The following is a 23489-nucleotide window of genomic DNA, read 5'->3' as shown; positions in this document are numbered from 1 at the left end:
TCAGGCAGAGCTTAGCGCCTTTTCGTTGAAAATAGTTGGCAACAGTGACGCTTACACTTACACTTATTTTATGTACTGTGTTTGTCATGAAGTTATCTGTAGCTCAAATGACGGCATTCTGTATTTAGCTTTTCGCTTGTACGGTGGCTCTGAACTGTCAAAACACCTCTCAAAGCAATTTTTTGGATACGAGAAGCGGAAAAAACGAACCCGGTTTGAATTTTTTAGTGACGGATGAAAGTTTTGGAGGCAGTGTGTCAATACAATTTACACAACGTCAGGTCAAATTTATTTTTTAACGTGCAAAATTTAATAATAAAATTTTCCAATTCAGTGTGCATTAACCTTTAGTGTCAAAGCCTTAAAGGGTCAGTTTCAGAGAGTCATAAAACATTATTGGTGTTTTTTGAGCTGAAACTTCACACAAACACTCTGGGGACACTTAGGCCCCGTTTACACCAGTGTGTTTTAGTTTTAAAATGACGTTTTTGAACATATCGTTTACGCCACCAAAATGTATATCACGTGACCATTCGCGGACTCTGGGCATGCGCGTTCTAGTATAAACAGGAAGCATGTGTCTCGCTCGGCATTTGATTATTGTTAGTCAACAAACGCCGGTCGAACATTAAACGCGATGGCAAAGAAAGCAAGAGAGGTGTTTTTGTGGACAGACGACGAGGTCGAGACGTTACTAAACGTAACAAATGAATAACTGCACAATGGCGCCTAAAACAGACAATAGTGCAAACAACGCTCCCATTTCTGTGCCCATGTTGTTGTTTACAGTGAAGGCTGGTCCACTGTCTTCCGGTAGCGTTAAGACATGTCTTATAGTCATGTGATAGGGGCTTGACCAATAAGGGAAGGATACGCAATGACACAAAAGCTCCAATCAGGTAGTGAATCTCAGCAGCCCCGCCTCCATTTTCAGATGTCTCCGTTTTCCCTCATCCACACTGAGACGGAGCAGCAGCGTTGCAGAATGAAAACGGCCTCTCCAGCGTTACCAAAACCCTCAGTTTTTGGCACTTGAAAACTCTGGTGTAGTGTGGACGGATGGCGTAACCGTTGCAAAACTTATGCGTTTTTAAACTAAAATGCACTAGTGTAATATATCCCCTTTATATAAATGAGACAGAAAGGAGGCGTGTTTGCATGTTGTTTTATTTTGTCCTGCATGTTGACAGCAGTGGTGATGGTCAGATATCAGCGAGCATGATGATCGGTGTGTGTTTTGCACTTTACCACGGTGAGAGTGTCAGCAGGTCAGCAGCTGGTGGACATCACACATATGATGGACCAAAGGCTGGACCCGGGGAACTTTGGGTCCAGAATGAGGTCGTCAAGAAAAGCCTGACCTTTTTCTCGAGCCTGAGCCGAACACATGGCCTTACGCCACAAATCCACCAGAGAGCCGCCTGGAGACACACCAGCAGACCAACAGATCAAATCACAAACAGACACATGCACTACTGACAGATACTACTCCCTGTGTGTGTGAGAAAGAGAGAGTCAGTGTGTGTGTGTGTGTGTGAGGTTTGTGTGCATGTGCATGTTTTTGTGACATCAGGACACAAGTATATATAATGTGCTGAGAGTTTATTTCATAAACATCTGGCAAACAACCTTCTCCAGCGAGAAACACCATTGTGGCTCACCACATTGTTGTATATTTGCTGCAGACAAACACTGAATGAACAATGTTCAGACCTTTATCAGATGTGGCACCAAACAGTTGTGCTTATCATGCTTGTAGTCTTAAAAATCTCTCGGAGAGTGATAGTACAGGTGCGGATATATCTGTGCCAGCTCTGCTACTCAACCATCCAGTTTATTCATAATGCAAACTTAATGTTGTTGTGTTGATTTGTTCTCTGGTCTGACTCTGAACTGTATGGATGCAAAGCACCTCAAAGAAGGCGGAGCTCCAAGACATGCTCACTGATTGTGTAACTTTCACAGACCAATGGCAGCTCAAAGGTGTTCAGGAGCCCCAACTAGTTTACAAAAAGTTCACTTAGAGTGTTTTTTGAGGGTGTAGTGCAGTGTAAAGGGTGTGTTTGAGAGTGCAGTGCAGTGTAGGAAGTTTGTTTGAGAATGTAGTGAAGTTGAAAGAGTGTATTTGAGAATGCAGTGTAGTGTAAATAGTGTGTTTGGAGGTGTAGTGCATTGCAAAGTAAGTTTGAGGGTGCAGTGCAGTACAAAGAGTGTATTAGAGTGTAGTGCAGTGTAAAGAGTGTATGTGACAGCTAAGTGCAGTGTAAAGAGTGTATTTAGAGTGTAGTGCAGTGCAATTTAAAGAGTGTATTTGAGGGTGCAGTGCAGTATATTTGAGATTGCAGTGTGGTGTATTTAAGGTTGCAGTGCAGTGTAACGAGTGTAGTGCTGTGTAAAAAGAGTGTATTTGAGAGTAGTGCAGTGTATAGAGTGTTTTTTAGAGTGTAGTGTAGTGCAGTGCAGTTTAAAGAGTGTATTTGAGGGTGCAGTATATTTGAGATTGCAGTCCAGTGTATTTAAGGGTGCAGTGCAGTGTATAGAGTGTATTTGAGGGTGCAGTGCAGTGTGAAGATTGTAGTGCAGTGTAAAAAGTGCATTTGAGAGTGCAGTGTAAAGAGTGTGTTTGAGAGTGTAAAGAGTGTAAATCTTGTTTTACTGACCCAGCAGCTGGTTGATGCTGTTCATCCAGCTGAGCATGTAGAGTGCGTGGTTCTCTTCAATGCTCAGATCTGCGATGTTGGGTGGACTGTCGGCCTCCTGCAGGACTCGGCTGGGCAGATGAGACATGAACTTCCCAGAGCGCTCAATGCTTGCGTGGTAATGAGCCGCCGATATAAACGCTCCCAAGTTCACGCTGCTCTGCTGAAAGCTCACCTCAGGAGATGAGTACAGCTTTTGCCTGAAGAAGAAGATGAAAAATGAGCCTTTCTAAAACTATATCAGCACTGGTTTACTGTCGGGGAATGGAGGGAGAAGGGAGCTCTTTACAACAACAGTACACACACAAAAACATACTGGGTTCCACACATGAAGGAACTTAGTTAACTTTTTATTTTTTACAAATTTAAGTGGATTTTGACATAAAAAGTTATCACCTTATCACTTATTAGTACATGCTTGTTAATTAACACATTAGCAACAAGCAACAAAAAAGGTTAAAGAAATAGAAAAACAAAGGCTGCACATTAGAGCTGTTGTGCACCATGGCTGGGATGACTGAGGCCCTCAAACCCCTGAATGGGGTCCTGCGTGTGATGTATTCTGACCTTTCAGTGCAAGCCCCAGAGGCGGTTTGTATAGACTCCTCCTCGGCAGCCCACATCAGGCCCAGAATGCTGTCCTTCTTGTTAAAATCACTTTCCTTGGACTGGCTGACCTGCCGCAGAGACTGCACACACACCCAAGTGCTGACCGATTAAACGTGCTTCATCTGGCACAACATCCAACAGGCTTATGTATCAGAAGTTGCCAGTTTATGATATGAACAAAGCAGATGTTGAGAGGGCACTGTTCGTCCAATTTCCTCATTCAATTGGTTCTACACTTTCATGAGTTCTTTCTTCTGTTGAACACTAAGTTTATTTATAAACTAATTTAGAGAAGATCACATGATTATGATTGACCACTGCTGGTCCTACATTAGTGATCACATGATATACTAATCAGATAAATCCAAACATAAACACCCAGATTTCCTTATCTTAGCCATCTTTATCTTGAAGAAGCAAATCACTGATCAAGCAAATACTCATCCAACGACTTCAAAAGAAATTGAACAAAAGCAGCAACAACACCAAGTCCGGCCATGACTTTCTAGAGAGCCCTGTTTTCCCCAAGACACCAGCCACAGCTTAATGCAATGAGCCCCTCCAAGATTCCAAAACGAAGCCCAACGCCCCTGCAAGAGGCCACCGACTCATCCACTCATCCTCTTCCAGATCAATATTGATATCATTCACCCTCCACCTTAAGACCCCAAAACAAATCTCCTGCTTCATCCTAAACTTCAGCTGAACTATGCAGGCAAATCTCAGACCTTGGAATTAACGCCCCACACACCCTTAACAAACTGGAATTTCTAAAATAGTACTCTAAGATCACCATGGGCTTTTAACACTTTTCACCCACGTCACCATTAAAAAGAATTCCACAGAAAACCAGCTCTCGACACGATCCATACCTCCCTGCCTATTCTCACCCAGCCAGCATTTGGATAAAACAAAAACAAAGAGCTAAAAGGAGCCGAGGCCCCAGACACACTCCCGCAAGACTCCACCTCCAGGAAACCCGAACCACCTACTCAACATCACCCAACAACAGGACGTTCACCTGGACAATCCCAGGTCTCACCACTTCCCCACCCAGCCTTATTCCACCTCCTTTCCCTGGCCACCAGCCCCCCTTTCAAGCTCTTCCATCAGTCCCCCTGTCCATACCTGCCAACACTTTTTTTCCCAGGAGTCTCCCATATTTCAGACCCATCTCCTGTTTTGTTCTGTCTCCTGGAAAACTCCCGGAATTTCAACCCGCTTGCGATTCCAGCATGAGCTTGACTCCGCCACTCTCTTCTCCCTTTTCTTTCCAGCATGAGCATGACTACGCCTCTTCCTCTTCCCTCCAGCATTGAGTCTGACTCCTCTACTCCTGCCTCAGCTAATGCACAACTCTGCATTTCCTCTTCTTCTCCAGCGCAAGCTCAACTCCTTAACATTCTCACCCCTTCCCCACCAGCTTCTCTCTTTTCCTAGCTCCTAAAAAAACTTAACTTGCCCATCTATGACTCCTGCAGGAGTGTTACCCCAAGCTTTGACTCCCACAGGAGTTATACCCTCGTCCCATCTCTTGCAGGTGTCTTCACTGCCTCCTCCCTTTCCCAGACTCCTGCAGGATACTTGCCCCTGCAGCTCTGACTCCCGCAGGAGTGTTACCCTGAGCTTTGACTCCCGCTTTTAAATCCGCTGTTGAGATGTAGCATTTGAGACTTTATTTGTCAGGTTTTTGTCAAACTCAAGCTGCTCCTGTGTGCAACACTAGTTTCTTCCACATCTCATCCAAATCTTTCTGTTGTGTTTTGATGTGATGGTTGACTTGTAGTTGTGCAATAACTCAAATCATTTAGCGTAGTTTTACGGAGCTGTAACGTGCTCAAAACCTGTCGGCACTACTTTAGCTGTGCATTTATCTGACAATAACCAAACACTTCAGAATGACCATCAGCCAATCAAAATCAAGCATGTGTGTGCATGAGCCACATTAATTTCAATAAGAGTCTTCCAAACGGATCAAATCTAAAGGTTAGTGTGCATTCAGAGATAAAAACGGCACCTGAAAAAAGAGGTGCCATTTGGCAATGGTGTCGGGGTGTTTGGTGTAGCAGTCTCTGAAGCTGGAGCAGTAATCCTGAGCCACTTCTGCTGGGACCTGAATAAGCACCTGATGCCCTCCGCTGCTAACCACACCAGTCTCCACTGCCGCCAGGAATGGCAGCACAGACAGGTAGTAGTTTACACCTGCACACACCAACAAAATGATGATAATAGGATTCAGAAGATGTACAGAATCTTTAATTATATGACCCATTCCAGAACAGCAAGAATATTTCAGGTGTTCCATTCATTTTCTTTAAACTGGAATGATATAAGGTACACATAAAGTATAATTTACAGGAAACTGAGGTCATTATTATTGTAAATTAATGCAAAATCCATAAATGTGATTGGGAACATTTGATTATTACTAGTGTGAGTCTTTACGGTAATGTTTTCAAGACTAAGACCCAATCCCTATTCTACCTGTTTTTTATTCTACTTTTTTTCTCAGGCGGTGCCACATGCTGTTGGATTGGGTGAAGTGGCAGGGCCGGAGACGCAACTGCAGAGATAGACCCCACAGCTTGATGACGCACTGAACCAGGTCAACTATGTAAAGGACAATCGCCTACACCTTGCCCTACCCTAAAGTTTCACAGTAGTATGGGCATTACTTTAGTGTGCGGTACAATGCCCACAACATAGTGGACCTGGTCAAGTAGCAACACTGGACACGTGACCCTAACCCCGATGCTAACTCTAGCGATAGGTCTGGAAGTGCTGGTCTGAGCATGTAGTTAGGTCTGCGGGCCTGCAGCTTCATAATGTTGAATTCAAGGGCTATCTCGCCCTTCCCTTTAGCTCTATGCCTTCAAGTTAAAGAGAATCAGGACACCCCTACTCCTTCAAATCAACATCAAAACAAGGGGTCCCTAAATACACATACAAACATTAGATTTCAGAGATAACTTGATATAATTCAAAATTGTTCAATAACATTTAAACTTTCGAAAAATAATAGGTGTATCTAGAAGATGCAAATTGAAACCAATTTTAGAATCATACATATACTGTACACATCTAGCAGTGCAAGTAAAGACTACAGCATACTTACATCCAAAAAAGCTTAGAGGAGAGATGCAGACCGGATCTGAAGCTTCAGATCCACATGTGCTGCTGCTGTCCGGGGTCGGGTCCGCCAGCCGGCCTGCGGGATCAACACGCACGCACTCAGACAACAAGCACAGCAGCCACTTACACTTTTATTGAGCTAACATTATCAACTTGACTCAATTTTCTTCACAATTCGCTTCATTGTTAAATTCTTGCACTGTATATGTCTATGCTCATTGTGTGTACAGTGTTTAAGTTCATTTATTTGCACCTGCACTAATCATCACGTCATCGCAATCTCTTGCTTCATATGAGATCAAATGATAGCGACTGCTGTAGTTATTCCAGTTGTGTTATTTTTGTTGGTGTTTATCTTCAGAAAATCAATGAAGGCAACAATATCATGTTATCGTGATGATCTAATGTGGCAATAAGATCGTAACTGTACTGTACATTTACACTGTGGCAATATTCATCTATGTAAACACCAAAAAACAACATTAACATTAAAGCAGACACTGTAGAATCTCATTCCTAGCCACTAGATTTTCTGACAGGGTATTCCAGTGTGATTGAGTGACAGAATATTGTGGGACTGCTGTACAGGATATTTTTTATTTTAGCGTTTTTTCTTTTAAAGGGTGACACTAAAACACAAGCTTGGTTATAAATATATTAAAACATGCTTGTTTGATGTAAAAATTCACAATAATGACAAAAAAACTAATTTGTGCATCTCCTGACATGCTATGCACCCGCTGTAGATGGTGAGCATGATTTTAGCATTAATTAGCATGTTGTTAGCATGTTTCTAGCATGAATTATCGTGTTATTAGCATGTCCCTGCTGAAAAATCCAGCTTAAACCAGCCTAGGCTGGTTGGCTGGTTTTAGCTTGTCGGCCAGCCTGGTTTTAGAGAGGTTATGGCCATTTCAAGGCTGGTTTCCAGCCATTTCCAACCTGGTCTTAGCTGGTCAGGCTGGAAATGGCTGGAAATGAGCCTGGAAATGGCCAAAACCCCTCTAAAACCAGCCTGGTCGACCAGCTAAAACCAGCCTAGGCTGGTTTAAGCTGTTTTTTCAGTAGGGGTTTCTAACATAAATTAGCATCATGTTAGCATGATTTCAACATGAATGAGCATGTTATTAGCATGATTCTAGCATGAATCAGCTTGTTTCATGTGCTAGCATGAGTAGCATGTCAATAGCATGTTGCTAGTATGTTTCTAGCAAAATTAGCATGTCAGTAGGATGTTAAAACTATTGGTATGTGTTAGAACAGCTAGTCACAGTCTCAGTTACTAGGGTGCTGAAATTGGTTGCTAGGGACTGGCTAGTAAGTTTAAAGGTCATCAATGATTGGCTGCTGGCTAGACTGAGTTGAATGAGGCAAGACTCTAGACTGTATGACAGTCTGATCCACAAAGATTCACCCAATGTTAAGTCAATGGGACTTTTGGGAACTGTCTGCATCATTTTTCTGCAAACAGAAAGTCAGATCAGTTAGAAAAGACATAGCAACCTGAGTCAGACCAGTTTGAAGGTTGGACAAAAGTTTGAAGTATGTAGCTAGAAAGGCTTAGGAGGAGATACACTTTAAAATTAGTCTCAGAAGACGGAAGAATAATTATAAGGTTATGTAGAATATCAAAATGGTGGCTTGATAATAATGACCACAACAAGAATCCAAAACATCTTTAAAAAATATCTAGTTATTTATTATTTACTGTCATCATGTCAAAGACTAAATAAATCAGTTATTAGAGATGAGTTATTAAAAGTATGTTTAGATATGTGCTGGTAAACAGAAATTGGGGGGAAAATAAATGGGGGCAGAATAATTCAGAATTTAACTATATATTAATGAAACTTCCTGTTAACCAGGCATTGAAATCACAGCCAATTAGCTAGGGTGTTGTTTCCTACAGTGCAAAATAAAGGGCACCTGATTTGAGTTTCCAGCCGAGCTGCAGAGGAAGACTCCAGAGTGGATTCTCCTGCTCCCCGGGGCCCATGGAGCTCATGTAGGCATTAGTAGCGTTGATCACCATTTTCAACATGGTCATCCTCTGGGAGTAGACCCACGGGTTTACCTGGACCCCCGTGTTCGATATGGGCAGGTGGGAGAGATCACTGGGAGCTTTTCTCCATTGAATCGGCAGTCCATTCTCAGTCACTACTGCTGCGTGGCTAAACACAGCCAACAAGAGCACAGCGGCCACTGATCGCAGGAAACCCATCTCAGACATCTAGCAGGACTGCTGAAACACTGAGTCCAGCAGAGAGGAGCTTTAATAAACGGGCAGCACATGGACTTTGATCCCACATGGAGACAAAACCAAACCAGTGTGGGTGGAGAAAAACACACCCACTGCACAAAAACATGCTTTAGTCTCGTTTCCACGCCAAATATCGACAAATGGCAAATACCAAAGAAGGTCACACTCAATAACTCATTAAACGAATCACGGGAGAAAAGAAAAAACAACCGATTTGGTTATGAGTCTTCATCAATCCCAGCTAGCAAAGTTCATGTGCCTCACATCCGGCTCACATACCGCATGGAATGATGGCACTTGGCACTTCCGCTCCTGTTTGCCAGATCTGAGCCATAATTAAACCACAGCAACATCACATATCAGCCAGAATTCAACCAAATGAACCAGAACTGACCCTATTCTGGGCCACAGTTTGCTTTTATTCTGGCCCCGATCCGGCCCACCCCAGCCACTTACATCTGGACCACATACTGAATGGAATGGTGGCTCTAAGGCGGTCTACTTCTGTTTGCCAGATCTGGGCCACAATTAATCCAAAGCAATATCACATATCAGCCAGAATTCAACCAAATGAACCAGAACTGACCCTATTCTGGGCCACAGTTGGCTTTTATTCTGACCCAGATCCGGCCCACAAACTGAATGGAATGATGGCTCGAGGGCGGTCCGCTTGTGTTTGCCAGATCTGGGCCACAAATAAGCCAAAGCAATATCACATATCAGCCAGAATTCAACCAAATGAACCAGAACTGACCCTATTCTGGCCCAGATCTGGCCTATACTTACATCCGGGCCACATACTGAATGGAATGATGGCTCTAGGGTGGTCCACTCCAGTTCATGTTCCAGTTAAGAGAATGAATTGAAAAAAAGAAAAGACTGTTCAGTTATGGTAAAGACACATTCAGACCTCAACAATCAGACCTTGCACCTCAACAATGGTAACACTTAAAATATTCATGCTGCAATGCATGCTGGGTGTGGCAGAGTACAAAAATCCCAGCATGCATTGCAGTATGACTACATTCTATAGCTTACTGATGCACCAGTTTTGATTATCCGCTGTTGATTCTGCTGTTTATGTTGACGCTGTTGATTTTGACACTTTTAGTCTCCTGTTTGTGATGTCAGTGAGTTTTGTTCATGTTGTTAATTGTCACCGTTGTTGAGGTTCATACGCTGATTATTGATGTCTCTGTGAGCAGACGTTGAATTATAGAGTTTTTAGCTCATAAACCTTCATAATTCTGTGGCATGCGCAAGTATGATATTACGGTACTTTTAGTAATGGATTAAACACTGTTTTACAATCATGAATTATATCATCACACTACAGGTTGTGCCTCACTTAAAACAACATTAGCATCCCCTGACATTTTATTGTTTTGGGTTGTTTTGGCTGGTTTGCTGTAACGAATTCACTTTTCAAACAAAGTTCTTACAAGTTACAGCGGCCCAAATAAATGTATATTAAAGGTTTAAGCTGTAAAAACACATTGTAAAATGTTAAAATACATTTTACACTGTGTATGTAAACTACATGAGTGGACTGTAAAAACACAGTATGCGGCTGACAACCCAGCTGCCGGTTTTATTCTGTAAATGTACAACAAATTGTTTTGCAGTGTTTATTACTACCCATCAGGGCCGGAGTGGGACTCCTTTTCAGCCCTGAAGTTTCAAGCCTTAGACCGGCCCCCCTCAGTTCACGACTGACTATATTAAAATAAGGTCATTTCCAATTCAGTTTCTTATGACACGATCACGTCTTTTTCAAGAAAACAGCTGCTTTAGAACTTCAAATGTTCCACAACCCTAACTGTATTATATGTCTTTACAATAAAAATTACAAAAAAAATAATAATTACTCAGGTGAGGTTTGAACACAGGTCGGCAGCGTCATATCGCACAGTGCTGACCACTGGACCACAATGGCACTATTATGTTTGGAGGAAAAAATAAATATTGCAGTGTTATCCGCAAGGCTGCATTTTGCTCACAGGGCTGCGAGACAATAAATAAAAAGAGCAGAGCTGCAGCTAAGAACACCCGCCCTCACGGCCAAAAAATGGACCGGCCCACCAGGAATTCTCCCAGTCCTCCTGATTAGCCAATCCTGGCCTGCTACCCATATCTGCCATGTCAAAGAGCTATGATTTGACCCCTATAGTTATCACCCCTTTTATGACCCCTTACTTTTCCGGATATTCGCCAAAAGTGGCCCACATATGTCTTCAGATAACTGGGCCACATTTGCACTTACACATGTGAGCCACTTTTTTTCCAATTGTGGCCCACATTTGTCCATCATTTGGGCCAAATTGATCGTTTTCCACATTAGGCTGACATTAGGGAGCGCGTATGAAGATAGTGTGGGGTTCGGTGCCAAAAAGCTAGCCGGACTATACCAAAAAGTCGAGGAGCTGCTGTAACTTGTAAGAACTTTGCTTGAAAAGTTTGTTCATTACAGCAAACAAAATCAAGTGAGGCACAAACTGAAACAATATAATTCACTGATGTTTACCGATGTCTACAGCGGACCGCCCTAGAGCCATCACTCCATGAGGTATGTGGGCCGGATGCAAATGTCTAGTGTGGGCCGGATTTGACCCACATGAATTTTGGTAGCCGGGCAATGTTCTGCAGAGCAGGGGGTGCAGTGTTTACCAGTGCAATGTTTAAATCAATAAGGGTTTTTTTTCCAGACTAGAGTGTATTTGTGCAGTCAGATCTGCAGCCAGTCAGAGTGCAAGTGTGATATAACAAGAGTAACTGAGGACAACTGGGCATTCACACAGGCCTGACGGTGAAGAATTAGACACTTAATTTCCTGTAATTGAGTAGTCTTTCTCACGAGTTGTGCTTTACTGATTAGATTAAGGGTTCTTTCACACCATTCATATGCATTTTTCATGTAGTTGCTTTGGGCAGGTGTGAAATGTAATTATTGCATGATTGTCAAACCTGTAGAATAATAATAATTTTTAAAAAAAGAGTATAAAAGCATGCCCAATTACACAAGACAGGCTTTCTGCAGGTTTCACAAAGTCAAATTTAAGAATTTTAAAGACCATTATGAATGACATTTCAGACATGTACAGAGCTAAACACGAATGCCCCATTCACACGGGGCTTCAGCGTCAACGCTTGACAGAGGGCGTGTCTGAAGTTGGAGCTGATGCGATCGTCAAAGCAGCGTCAGCCAATGAAATTAGTCAGCAATAGACCACTGTCTGAGCTGGTGTATTTGCATACAGTGATCTGATTGGCTGATGCTTCCATCGGTGCTTGAAAAGTTGAGCTAGTCCCAACTTCTGCAGCAAGCAACGCCTCTGAAGCGGCGCCGACTGATCCACAATGCAGTTCGGCAACGCCTGACATCACCCATTCAAAGTGAATGGAAAGCGTTGACGCTGACGCCCCGTGTGAATGGCGCATAAGGCTTTATTCTAAAGGCCCGGTTGGTCCATGCAACTTTATTTCTCAGCCAAATATTTGAAGTAATATCAAAACAAGCAAGCTCTAGTTTTTTTACATTTTCAACATAACTTTTCTAAAAAATAAATATAAAAAAAATTATTTAAAATTACAAAAAATTAAATGTATGCACAACAATTATCAGTATTTTTATAAGCAGGTTCTTTTATACTGGAAATTAATTTAGAAACATAATTTTCCCCCACATAATTCAACAATTTGGAACACTAGGCACATTTTACATAGAAACTATTTTTTTTCTACAAAGATTGGTGGGAGGGAGCGAGGGTGAGATTTTAAATCAGATTTTTTTTAGACTAATATAACTTTGAATGTGATCATAAGCAATACAACTGGGTATTGAAATCTATTCCGAAGGCATTTGTGGCGTTGACATGATGCTCAATTGGTACTAATGGCCAAGAAAATCTCCCCCACACCCAGGGGCGGACTGGGACAAAAATTCCGCCCTGGCACTGTAGCCACACCAGCCCACATCACCACACCAACACAGCCCCACCCACGGACACGCACATTCACTATTTATTTTGGTTTAAAGATGGTGAAATAATATGACATTCTTGTCAGATTTTGATTATGTTGCCGATTGGGCAAATGCTTAACATTTATTATTATTATTATTTTTATTATCATCATCATAATATCACATCTAGCAAGTGATAAAAGTTGTCTGCACTTAAGTACAATACATGTTAAAAAAAAAAAAAACTGACCGGCCCACATTTAAAAATTGGTCCGGCCCATCTGGCATTTGCCAGAATTGCCAGATGGCCAGTCCGCCCATGCCCACACCATTACACCACCACCACCAGCCTGAACCAGGATAGCAGGATGGATCCATGCTTTCATGATGTTTACGCCAAATTCTGACCCGACCATCCGAATGTGGCAGCAGAAATGGAGACTCATCAGAGAAGGCAACATTTCTCCAATCTTCTGTTGTCCAGTTTTGGTAAATTGTAGCCTCAGTTTCCTGTTCTTAGGTATTTTCTATTAAGTGCATCTCACTTATTATAGGAATGTCCTTTTGTTCAATCCGTTTTAGATAAAAGTGCTTTTTTGAAAATGCTGTCATTATCCAAAATAATCTTCATCGTTGTGTAAGAATCAAAACACCTTGTTTTGGGTTTTACATTAAGATATATTGGAGAGTTTTATATCTATAAATGTAAACCTCTTTATAGCATATTCAAAGAAGTATCAGCCTAGAGCAGTGGTTCTCAAACTGTGGGTTTCCTTCTAGTGGTACGCGGAGTAATGAAATATGTCATGTACATGCTACATATAATTCAAAATTGATCAAAAATGATGTATATAATGTCATATGACATATAGCCTATATTTCTGATGTAATCTGCCACGGTTTTTTTTAACTGTGCAGAGTTGTAGCTGCTTTACTGGGCCTACTACGCTTTTGTATCTCAATACCGCTCATTTTGGTGGTACTTGGAGAGACTATTTTTTTCTGAGGTGGTACTTGATGAAAAACGTTTGAGAACCACTGGCCTAGAGTGATGATTAAACTCCTAAAATGTGTGCTTATTGCTTTGTATTTTTTTAGGCCTATTAGTTTTTGTTATCATTTCTGTCATGTGTTTGTTATATTTTTAATTCATAATTCACTGATTGTTTAAAAATGAACTAGTTTGTTGAGACTGTTTTCTGTTTTATTTGTACGGTAAATCTTTTGTTGTTATAAATTTAAAAATGAGGATGACGCAGTGTGATCAGTGGGGCCAGACGGAATCTCCGGACATTTTTTGCTATTTCTGCAGAGAATTTTGGTAAAAATCTGCGGAATTATTTTGGGAGTATCATAACTAACAATCATATTTGAAAAAAAACTTTTATTTAATGTTTAAAATGCCAATCCAATTAGATTATTTTTATTTGGTAAACAAAGCAAGTATCTCATATCTCTACTAAAAGACAGAAAATATTACTGTACAAACTGCGTTGTACATAAATCAGATGAACATTTTCATATTAGTCAATAATAATACTGTACTTAATTTTAAAAAACTGAATAAACTTATATTTACTCAAGTAAATAAACAGAATTAATGATGGGCTAAAAATCTGCGCGCACAGATTCCGTGTGGGCCTCGTGATCGGTCATCATCTGAGTGATCTACCACAACTGAGGCCCGAAGTGTCCGGCTAGACGGCTCCGTTTTTAAATCCGTCCCCGCCTTTACTCTTTTAATCTCCTTGATCACTGGCTGCAGCCGTGCTTCCTGTCGAACGCACCTAATATTTCCGTCAACTTAAAACTTATTTTACTAAAATTTTATTTTTGAAAATGAAGGCTGGCGTCACGGTGGCGCAGTGGGTAGTGCTGTTGCCTCACAGCAAGGTCGCGGGTGCACCTCAGTCCAAACACATGCACTACAGTGGAATTGGGTAAGCTAAATTGTCTGTAGGGTATTAGTGTGATGAGTATGTTTGGATGTTTCCCAGTGATGGGGTGCAGCTGGAAGGGCATCCGCTGAGTAAAACATGTGCTGGATAAGTTGGCGGTTCATTTCGCTGTGGTGATCCCTGATTAATAATAGGGACTAAGCTGATAAGAAAAATGAATGAATGAAAATTAAGACTCCAGACATCCTGCAGGAAAACTCTGGACTTGGCAACCCACTATGTTAAAACACTTTCCCGCAATTTTATTAAATTAAATAATAAAATATATATAAATTTGTTTTCTATTGTGCAATTAATTACATTGTTCCCAGAGTCAACATACAAGTCGTTCAGCAGAGACCACAATAATAGTTAGTTTGATCAGCTCTGCGTGTCGGTCAGGTATCCCCACTGTCTGAGCAGCGCCCTCCGCTGTCCTGGTGGAGTGATGAAATACTGCTTCTGCTGGTCCGAGTAGCGCTCCTCTGCGGGCACGATGTCCCTGTAGCTCCAGTCCCGCCAGCGGAGGTTAAAGCTCTCCAGCAGCCGTATGCGCTCCTCCTGCGTGCACACACAGTCTGCGGGATCCCTCTGCTGAAAACCTGCTCCCGCCTGCACATCTCTGAACACCAGCAGCGCTCGGATCGCAAACCAGCCGCCCAGCTGAGGGTGGACACAAACTCCAAACATCTTCTGTGTTGAAGAAAGAGGAAGACTTCAGATCAGAAGACATCCAACACGCTGACAATAGATAATATATTCAAAAAGAGGAGACGCCGTAAGCCTGCTTTAAATATCAGTGTGATCACCTGTTAGCATAATACTTCTGCGCGCTGTTTGTATTTGCAGAGGAATAACACTTCCGAAATGCTAGCTGGTATGTTCGTTTAGTTTTTTCTGAAAGCTTCCTTAATGTACAAGTAGGGCTGGGCAATATCTCAAAAAAAAATCTAGGTTTTTTATAAAGTTTGACCGATTCACGATTTCGATTGTTTTTTTTATCGTGCAACTCAGTGGTTCTCAAAGTGGGGGTCGGGACCCCCCGAGGGGTCGTGGGACAATCAAGGGGGGGTCGCCTGGTGATTTCAAAAAATCTATTTTTTTAAAAACCATAAGATTATCCATAACCTACTGAAAAGAAAAAAAATTGTTGTCTATAGTTACTATATGCTTTATAGTTACTATATAGTTACTATAGTAGCTTATAGTTACTAGATCTATTGGAAAGTGACCCCTGGGGTAATTACATTATATTAAAGACACAGCAATAGCGTCAGAAGCAGCAGATTTATTTTATAACACCAGGTTAAACTTTCTGGCCCATTTACAGCACTGATATACATTGAAAAAATTAAAACAAGAATAGACTTGTGTCTATTAGTGTGTGTGTGTGCCATTGCATTTATAACCACTGTATATATAACAACCTGAGGGGAAATTGGGGGTCGCGAGTCACTGGCATTGTCATTTTGGGGGTCGCTGGCTGAAAAGTTTGGGAACCCCTGGTGTAACTAGTCAACTTAAAACATTACAACAACATGACTGAAGTAACATTCTCTTTATAAGTAACTTAAAAATCCATCTGGTTAAGGAACGTTGTGTTTTTAATGGCCATGCCGAACATAAAATGGTCAACAAGATGTAAATAAATGTAAAACAAATTCCCGAGTTAAATATGGTTGCAGAAGATTTGAATAAGAAATATTTGTGTAGATATTGCACTTGCAGGAATACAAAGGGGTTTTTTGCAAGTTGAGTCTAGGAAAGATTGGCTGTCAGCTCGGCTTTGTCTTCTGATTGAATGTCAGGTTGTAAAGCTGCTGCCTTTTCCTTAAAAAGATACAGTGGAAGAAAAGGACTGAACACGGAAACTGAAGCCTAATTTAACCCAATGTGTGAAGTTGTGCACGTATAGCAGGAGCAAATACAAGCACCAGATGAGTGTCTAATATAAAATAATATATTTAATCTATTTTTCTTTTTTCCCCCTTTTAAATATCGATCATTTGATGCGCTTTGCTCCACTCTCTGTATTATGCTGGCTGATCTGTCTGGTTTTCAACTAGGTCCGCTAAATGACGTCATGGTGGCAGCTACTTTCACTTTCACTGCTACAGGCCCTCACCTCTACTCATGTTTAAACCAAAAGATCGGCGCGGTTCGAACTAAGACCAGTGCGGTTTTTCACATGGCAGGTTTTTACGCCCTTCATACATGTTGAGATCGAGTTTATCGACTTGATGAGGGAATATGTCTTGACAATCCAGATGTGACTCAGACTAAAGCCTGGTTTATACTTCTGCGTCAAGTGACCGGCGCAACTCACGGCGCAGGCAACGCGCGCAGCTGTGCATTTATACTTCTGTGCGCTGTCTCCGTTGGTCTGCATTAACACTTCCGAAACGCTAGTGGGCAGTGAGGTGTAAATGTTCCTCTGTGTCGAGTTTCTTCGCTTCTGTTTTGCTATTCTGAACACTTCCTGGATGTACAAGTGACTCAAACGCGCTCATTTTGAGGCAGGAACCGGCGGACGTGCAACAACTTTAACCATGAGGTAAACACAGAACAAAACTTTCCATCCGGAGCTTCTTCACGGGACTCCACACTTGTAAACAATCGCTCGCGTCATTCGCGCGGCTCTCGGTCCCGCCCAGACTCGTCGGCGCTAGCAAGCCGACCAATCACAGAGCTTGCGCTACGTGTTGTTGCGACGTGTAGTTACAATTTTTGAGAGGTGCACGTCAGTGACAGCGACGGCCACGGCGAAGGGCTATGCGTCATCGCCGTAGCCTACGCCGGTGTTTGACGCAGAAGTTTAAATCAGCCTTAATGCAACAAGTAAAATCCTACATGACTTCACGCTTTAACAGGCAGTCAAGCAGGTCGCACACCAGAAGTGCCACAACACGGCGCGCACATGACAGTTTAAACTATCACACACCAGATGCGCACATTCGCATGATATTTAACATGAAACTAATCAAATGGCGCTCTGTGGCGCGGCTGAAGTATGAACTGCATCCTCAATTGTGGCTGGGCGGCGCCGGTGTGTGTATAGAAACCTGTTTAGAATTCTAATATCCAAGGCGCTGCGTGGTGCTGCGCGGCACGTCTCCAAGCAGCACTTCTGGTGTGCGACCTGCTTCATAGTTCCAAAGCGCATTGGTGCCATTATAATGTATCAATTTATTATTTTTTTTTTTTAAATCGCGATTTCTCGATTTAATATAAAATTTAATTGTTGTCAAAACGTTAATTCCAATTAATCAAAAAAATCGGCCAACCCTATGTACAAGTAGCTCAAACTCGCACATTTTGAGACGGGAACCGGCGGACATGCAACAACTTTAATCATAAGGTAAACACAAAACATCAGTCTCCATCTGGAGCTCCTTCACGAGACTCCAAACAATCACTCCATCGGACTCGCAGTCCCGAGTCCCGCCCACACTGGTCAGCACTACCAAGCCGACCAATCACAGAGCTTGCGCTACGCGTTGTTGTGGCATGTAGTCACATTTTTTTGAGAGCTGCACGTCAACATCCCCGACGGCCCCGGCAAGGGCTATGCGTCCACGAATAGGCTGCGCCAGCACTCCACTGCAAATCAAGTAAGCCTCCAACTACATCCCAATGGCTTGTGGATACGATGTATTTTGTAAAGTAGGTTCAATGCTCTGGGAAAACTCATTTCTCTAAAAAGTGCCAATGTTCAATCATTTTTTAGATGTTTTAAGTCTCTTTAAAGGTTCACGAAACCCTCCAGTACTTTTTTTTTCAGATGTTAACAGATTTGTGTGTGTTGAGCATCAGCTAAGACAATGTTAGCACCTGTCAGCTTTAATTGTGGAGAAAACTGGATAATTTGGAGCTTTTGTCAGCTGATTTCAGCTCCGGGTTTAAAATAATTTTTGGGGCGGATCAAAATCGGTGAAGTAGTGCAAAACTGCAAGTGCAGTGACGACACGTCGGTTTCTCATTATTATTCATATCGGAGTTTTCTTATCCTATGAGAAGAGCCGGCTGCTTAATTATTCATGACTGCGCATGCTTTCCGAAGGCAAGACAGACCTGCCAGTGCCAAGCTGTGAGACACGTTGACGACTGGGTGAGACTGAAGATTGAAAGACAGCACATTATATTTGGTAGAGAAGCTCACAACCGTAATATTTTCAGATTAATCACTATTTCTGATGTAATAAAGATGATTTAAAATGTCTATAGAGCTTTCAAACAGTGTATTGGCTTATAAAGACTGACCTTCTCTCCCCATGGCGGATTGTGGATGTCTGATGTCTGATAGTAATACGCTGCTCCTGACACATGGGCTGCAGTCTGGGCAAGAAACTTGGGCTTTCGGCTGGGCAGCATCTCATAATCGTAGCTGACATCCACAGACTGATTAGCGAAACACTGAATAAACAGAGAAAGAGAAATTAAAGAATCCAGATAGAACGATTATAAGGGTTTATGTAGGTTTAAATGTGCTGTATGTCAGTTTTTGACTCTCCTAAAGCAAAGAAATTGCGTAATATGTTTGTAGATGTTTCCGAACATGCATGTTTATCTGAAAAACAATGCTGAAGTCAGATAATCTGCTTTGAGAATGTGCGTAACGTCTGTCTTTGTTTTGGTCAGTACACAGAACAGTGCACTCACTGCACTCCGGCGATATAATAAGGTTTATAATCTAATGAATCCATATTAAACCTCTTTAACATGATTAAATGCAGATGCTGAATCACTGATATTTGCACTGAGTCACAGTTCTGAAGTGAATTAATTTTGTTTTCCAGATCTGAGGTGAACCATCTGCTGCTGCTTTCAGTAGTATGGCAATAAATGTCTAGTAAAATGACATTCAAACTCACATTATTAGTATTAAGCACTGAATAAAGCACATGAGGTGTACCTGAGGTGATCAGTAAGTTTTAAAATATAAATTTCACAACTTAAATCAGCCCCAAATTAGCCTTCAGGCTCGATTGTCAGGCTTGGTGTTATCAATCTGGCATCCTGCGCTTGCATGTGTATGCAACCATGAGTGCAATACCTAGTTCAACCACTGGGTGTCAAACTTACTGCACCTTTAATAAAGCTGTGCTTAGCTAAAACTAGAGAGTAAGCAAATAATCTAAAGGAAACAGAATGTAGCAAAATGTTTGCTAAATGTACATTTATAAGAAGCACAACATGAATTAAATCAGCAAATATTCAAATACAAAATAAAATGCACAACTTATTTAACTTGGCACTGGGGAATGACTGTGCAAAACAAATATGGTTCAGTGTGTTTTAGGTATGTTCATTGTTTTATATTAAACAACGGATTTACTGAACAAAGTGTGTTTTTTAACTAATATAATAAGAATCACGACAGAGTAATGTTGTTTGACAGTATTATATGACCGGTGGTATTGCTTTATGAAAGGTTTTATTGCTGTATGACAGGCAGTATTGGTATGACAAGAGGTATTGCTGTGTGAAAGGTTGTATTTATTGTTGTATGGCAAGTTGTGCAATGTGTTGCTATATAACAGGCGGCATTTATGCAGATTGTGTTGCTGTGCTGTACCAGAGAGATGCAGGCAGACAGTGTGTGTGCCGTGCACTGGTCTATGGGGTCTCTGAGGCTCTCGCAGCTCTGGCTCTGTAAGAAGGGCAGGAATGCACACTCAAACATGGCAGGAGTGCTGATGACCAGCACAGCCAGAGTGTCTGCTGGATACTGCAGATGATGAGCAGCGGTGAGCACTGCATTATACCAGCCCACCTGCACAACAAACACACACACACTTATCAGTCCCTCGGTGACCAGTATTTAATGCTAATTTTATTCTAATGTGATGCAAATTATATGTTGCAGGATGCACTATATATTACATTATCTCTGCATGCATTGAGCCACTTGACTAAGTGTATTTTAATCTGAGTTAAACATGCCATATATGAGTGCTCTTGTTTGTTATTATTATTATTATATTATATTATATATATATATATATATATATATATATATATATATATATATATATATATGTATATATATATATATATATATATATATATATATATATATATATATATATATAGATATATATATCTATATATATATATATATAGATATATATATATACTTAATTCAACTGGTTTTAAATGACCCATATGCTACATTTGCAAAGCAGTTTTACTTTTAGTGACTCAAGCAGAGCTAGCAATGTGGTGCACTTGATATTTATATGGCTACACATGTAAATCAATTATATTTCTACAGTGGTATAATACACTACCAAAGAATAAAATGCATGTAAATAATCATTTGTTGCTCTAAATCTCCCAATTATCTTGTCTTTAGTCATTTGACAATCAAATGCTTAATTTTAATAAAATATCTATCATTTTAATTGTGCTAGACAACACAAAAAGTACATCATATCTGATAAACACATATTTTTGCATGACTTTCCTAATGATGATGATTTAGCGGACGTGAAAGTGAAACTTGAACTAAGTCCTTAATACATTTAATATTTATTTTATTATTAATAATGATATTTATATGACACGGTAGGCTTTATAGACTTGGACGCTTTAGTTAATCTATTTGTTGCTCTGTTTTACAGAGCTTGGTGTCTCCTCCCTACTGAAACAAACTGCTAAAACCAGCCTAGACTGGTTGGCTGGTTTTAGCTGGTTGACCAGCCTGGTTTTAGAGAGGTTTTGGCCATTTCTAAGCTGGTCAGGCTGGAAAATGACTAGCCTGGTTTAAGCTGGACATGGCTGGGCTCCCAGCCTGCCTAGGCTGGTCAAGCTGGTTTGCCTGAGAGATGGACAGCTGGAAGACCAGGCTGGAAATGGCTGGAAACCAGCTTGGATGTGTCCAAAACCCCTCTAAAACCAGTCTGGTTGTCCAACTAAAACGAACCAACCAGCCTAGGCTGTTTTAATCTGTTTTTTTTTTAATATTTTCAGTAGGGCTGAGATCAAATATAGTAATGCACATTTACAATATTGTCAATATTCTCTCTGCAAATAAACCTGCAATTACTGAAAAAACCCCAACACAGAATAAGGCTTTTTTTGTCAAATATAATGTCCTGTGATGACCTGGACACGGAGGGCTTAACAGATCAGCAAATTCCCTTCTGTTGTCTTCAGTCTCAGTAATGAACTCTCTCGGAAAGTTGAACAGAACTGCAGATTCACATTGATTCAACATGCAGTACATGCGACACACACCAAAGCTGTTAGCTGGATTATTGGTGGATCTGTCTGGGATACCTTAAAGGGGTAGATTTCAAAACCTTTCGCTTTTAAAGACTCGCGGAAAGTCCTGAGAAGCTCCTCCACGCGTTCACTGGAGATCGCCATTTTTCTTCTTCTTAAGGGTGTTGATGAGGTGCATTTCCGCCCCCTAGTGGAGCGGAGCGGAAGTGGAGCATCTGCAGAAAGAAAGCGTTGAATTAATTCACAAAAAAAACGAATAATTGTGTTTTTGCGAATAAGAGATGGAGAGTTTGGAACATGTTATTTCATTGTGACATGGTGCTTTCCTTTTGGTCAGCGATTCAGATGTGGTTATGGTCCAGGAATGTACATTTCCCTCCCCTCACTGTGAGGACTGTTAAGTTTGGTATCTTCCATGAAAACAAAGAGCTTCATTTTGCTGTCAATGTTCTATTATGTCTTGGAATAATCTTTATTCACAAATGCAGATGATTCAAATCTACTCCCATCTTTAATCAGTGGTTGAATGAGGTAAAACTTCTTTGCAAATATATAAAATTGGTAACTGTTAAATGATAAAATAAAAGCCCTTACGGTTATGTCTTTTCTGCACATTTATAAGCAAATGTAATTTTTAAGGCCCCTTTATTATTTTTATTATTTATTATTGCAGTTTATTTAAAACCCTTTTTTATTTTTGAGATGCATATTATGATTACCTATTTTATTACTCAACCTTGTGATGACAGTACATACAGATTGAGTTATTTATTTAAACCAGTGGTTGAGTTAAACATATTTGGTGCTTTGTTGGGTTATTTTTTAACCTTTATTGGGTTATTTAGTAGTAACTCAAACATGCTTTTATCTATGTGAACTTTTAACAGACTTTAAAATAATTGTAATTTAGTTTATTTCAGAAAAATAAGCTTCTACTGATTTATTTGTTTATTTTTTTTAGAAGTGTATTCACTTGCTGTTGATGTAAATGCATTTTAGTATTACTTTAACTGTGTGTTGAAAATGAACTTTGCAACAAAGCATTTACAGCACACTTAAAAGCATTGTTAAATAAACAGAAGTATACTTTTGTTCAATTTTAGAGTAAGTTTTATTGTAGCTACTTATTCTACATTGCATTCAGTGTCAGTCAGTACTAAATAAAGTATACACTGCACAAAAAGCTACTCTTATCATTTTTCAAGTTATTTTAAAGCTATGAATTTTAATTCTTTCATTATTTACTCATCGTTTACACTGAAAAAAAGTGTTGCATGCAGAACTGTTGCAAACAATTTATTTGTGTTGAATTTAAACAAACAAATTAAGTTTATTAATGTTTAACTTAATTTGTTTGTTTAACTTCAACACAGATAAATTGTTTACAACCACCTTACGTAAAAAAAATTGAGTAAATCCAACGAGTCATCTCTGAATAATTTTTTTCAGTGTACTTGTTGCTTTCTTCTGTTGTCCACAAAAGAAGATATTTTGAAGCATGTTGTATACCTGTAAGCGTTGGTGTTTGTTTTTCTTACTATGGAAGTCAATGGTAACAGATTTTCAGCATTTTTAAAAAATATATCTTCTTTCGTGGTCAACAAAAATTAGAAACTCATAGGAAGATGAGTAAATAGTAAGAAGCTCATAACCCCAAGTGTAAA

At 40.6% G+C, this 23489-nt stretch overlaps 2 protein-coding genes across 6 annotated transcripts; both read right to left on the bottom strand.

Moving 5' to 3' along the window:
- Positions 1 to 1151: 1151 nt before the first annotated feature.
- On the bottom strand, positions 1152 to 8693 carry leg1.2 (liver-enriched gene 1, tandem duplicate 2). 2 transcript variants are annotated; one of them, XR_015517542.1, is made up of 6 exons: positions 8367 to 8693; positions 6424 to 6516; positions 4259 to 5510; positions 3267 to 3915; positions 2661 to 2899; positions 1152 to 1421 (listed from the first exon to the last, which is right to left on the bottom strand). XR_015517542.1 is itself a non-coding variant. In NM_213203.1 (6 exon segments), coding segments are annotated over 6 exon segments (1086 nt in total). In that variant the 5' UTR covers positions 8662 to 8674; the 3' UTR covers positions 1152 to 1269.
- Positions 8694 to 14472: 5779 nt separating this feature from the next.
- mmachc (metabolism of cobalamin associated C) lies at positions 14473 to 22022 on the bottom strand. 4 transcript variants are annotated; one of them, NM_001114889.3, is given in 4 exon segments: positions 14473 to 15291; positions 18859 to 19011; positions 20174 to 20371; positions 21880 to 22022. In NM_001114889.3, coding segments are annotated over 4 exon segments (753 nt in total). In that variant the 5' UTR covers positions 21970 to 22022; the 3' UTR covers positions 14473 to 14979.
- Positions 22023 to 23489: the final 1467 nt, after the last annotated feature.

This window comes from Danio rerio, chromosome 20 (genome assembly GCF_052040795.2).
Source record: "Danio rerio strain M-AB ecotype USA chromosome 20, GRCz13ab, whole genome shotgun sequence".
Lineage (NCBI taxonomy): Eukaryota > Metazoa > Chordata > Actinopteri > Cypriniformes > Danionidae > Danio > Danio rerio.
Note: the sequence above shows the minus strand (reverse complement) of the source record. Positions and strands in the feature narration are given on the sequence as shown.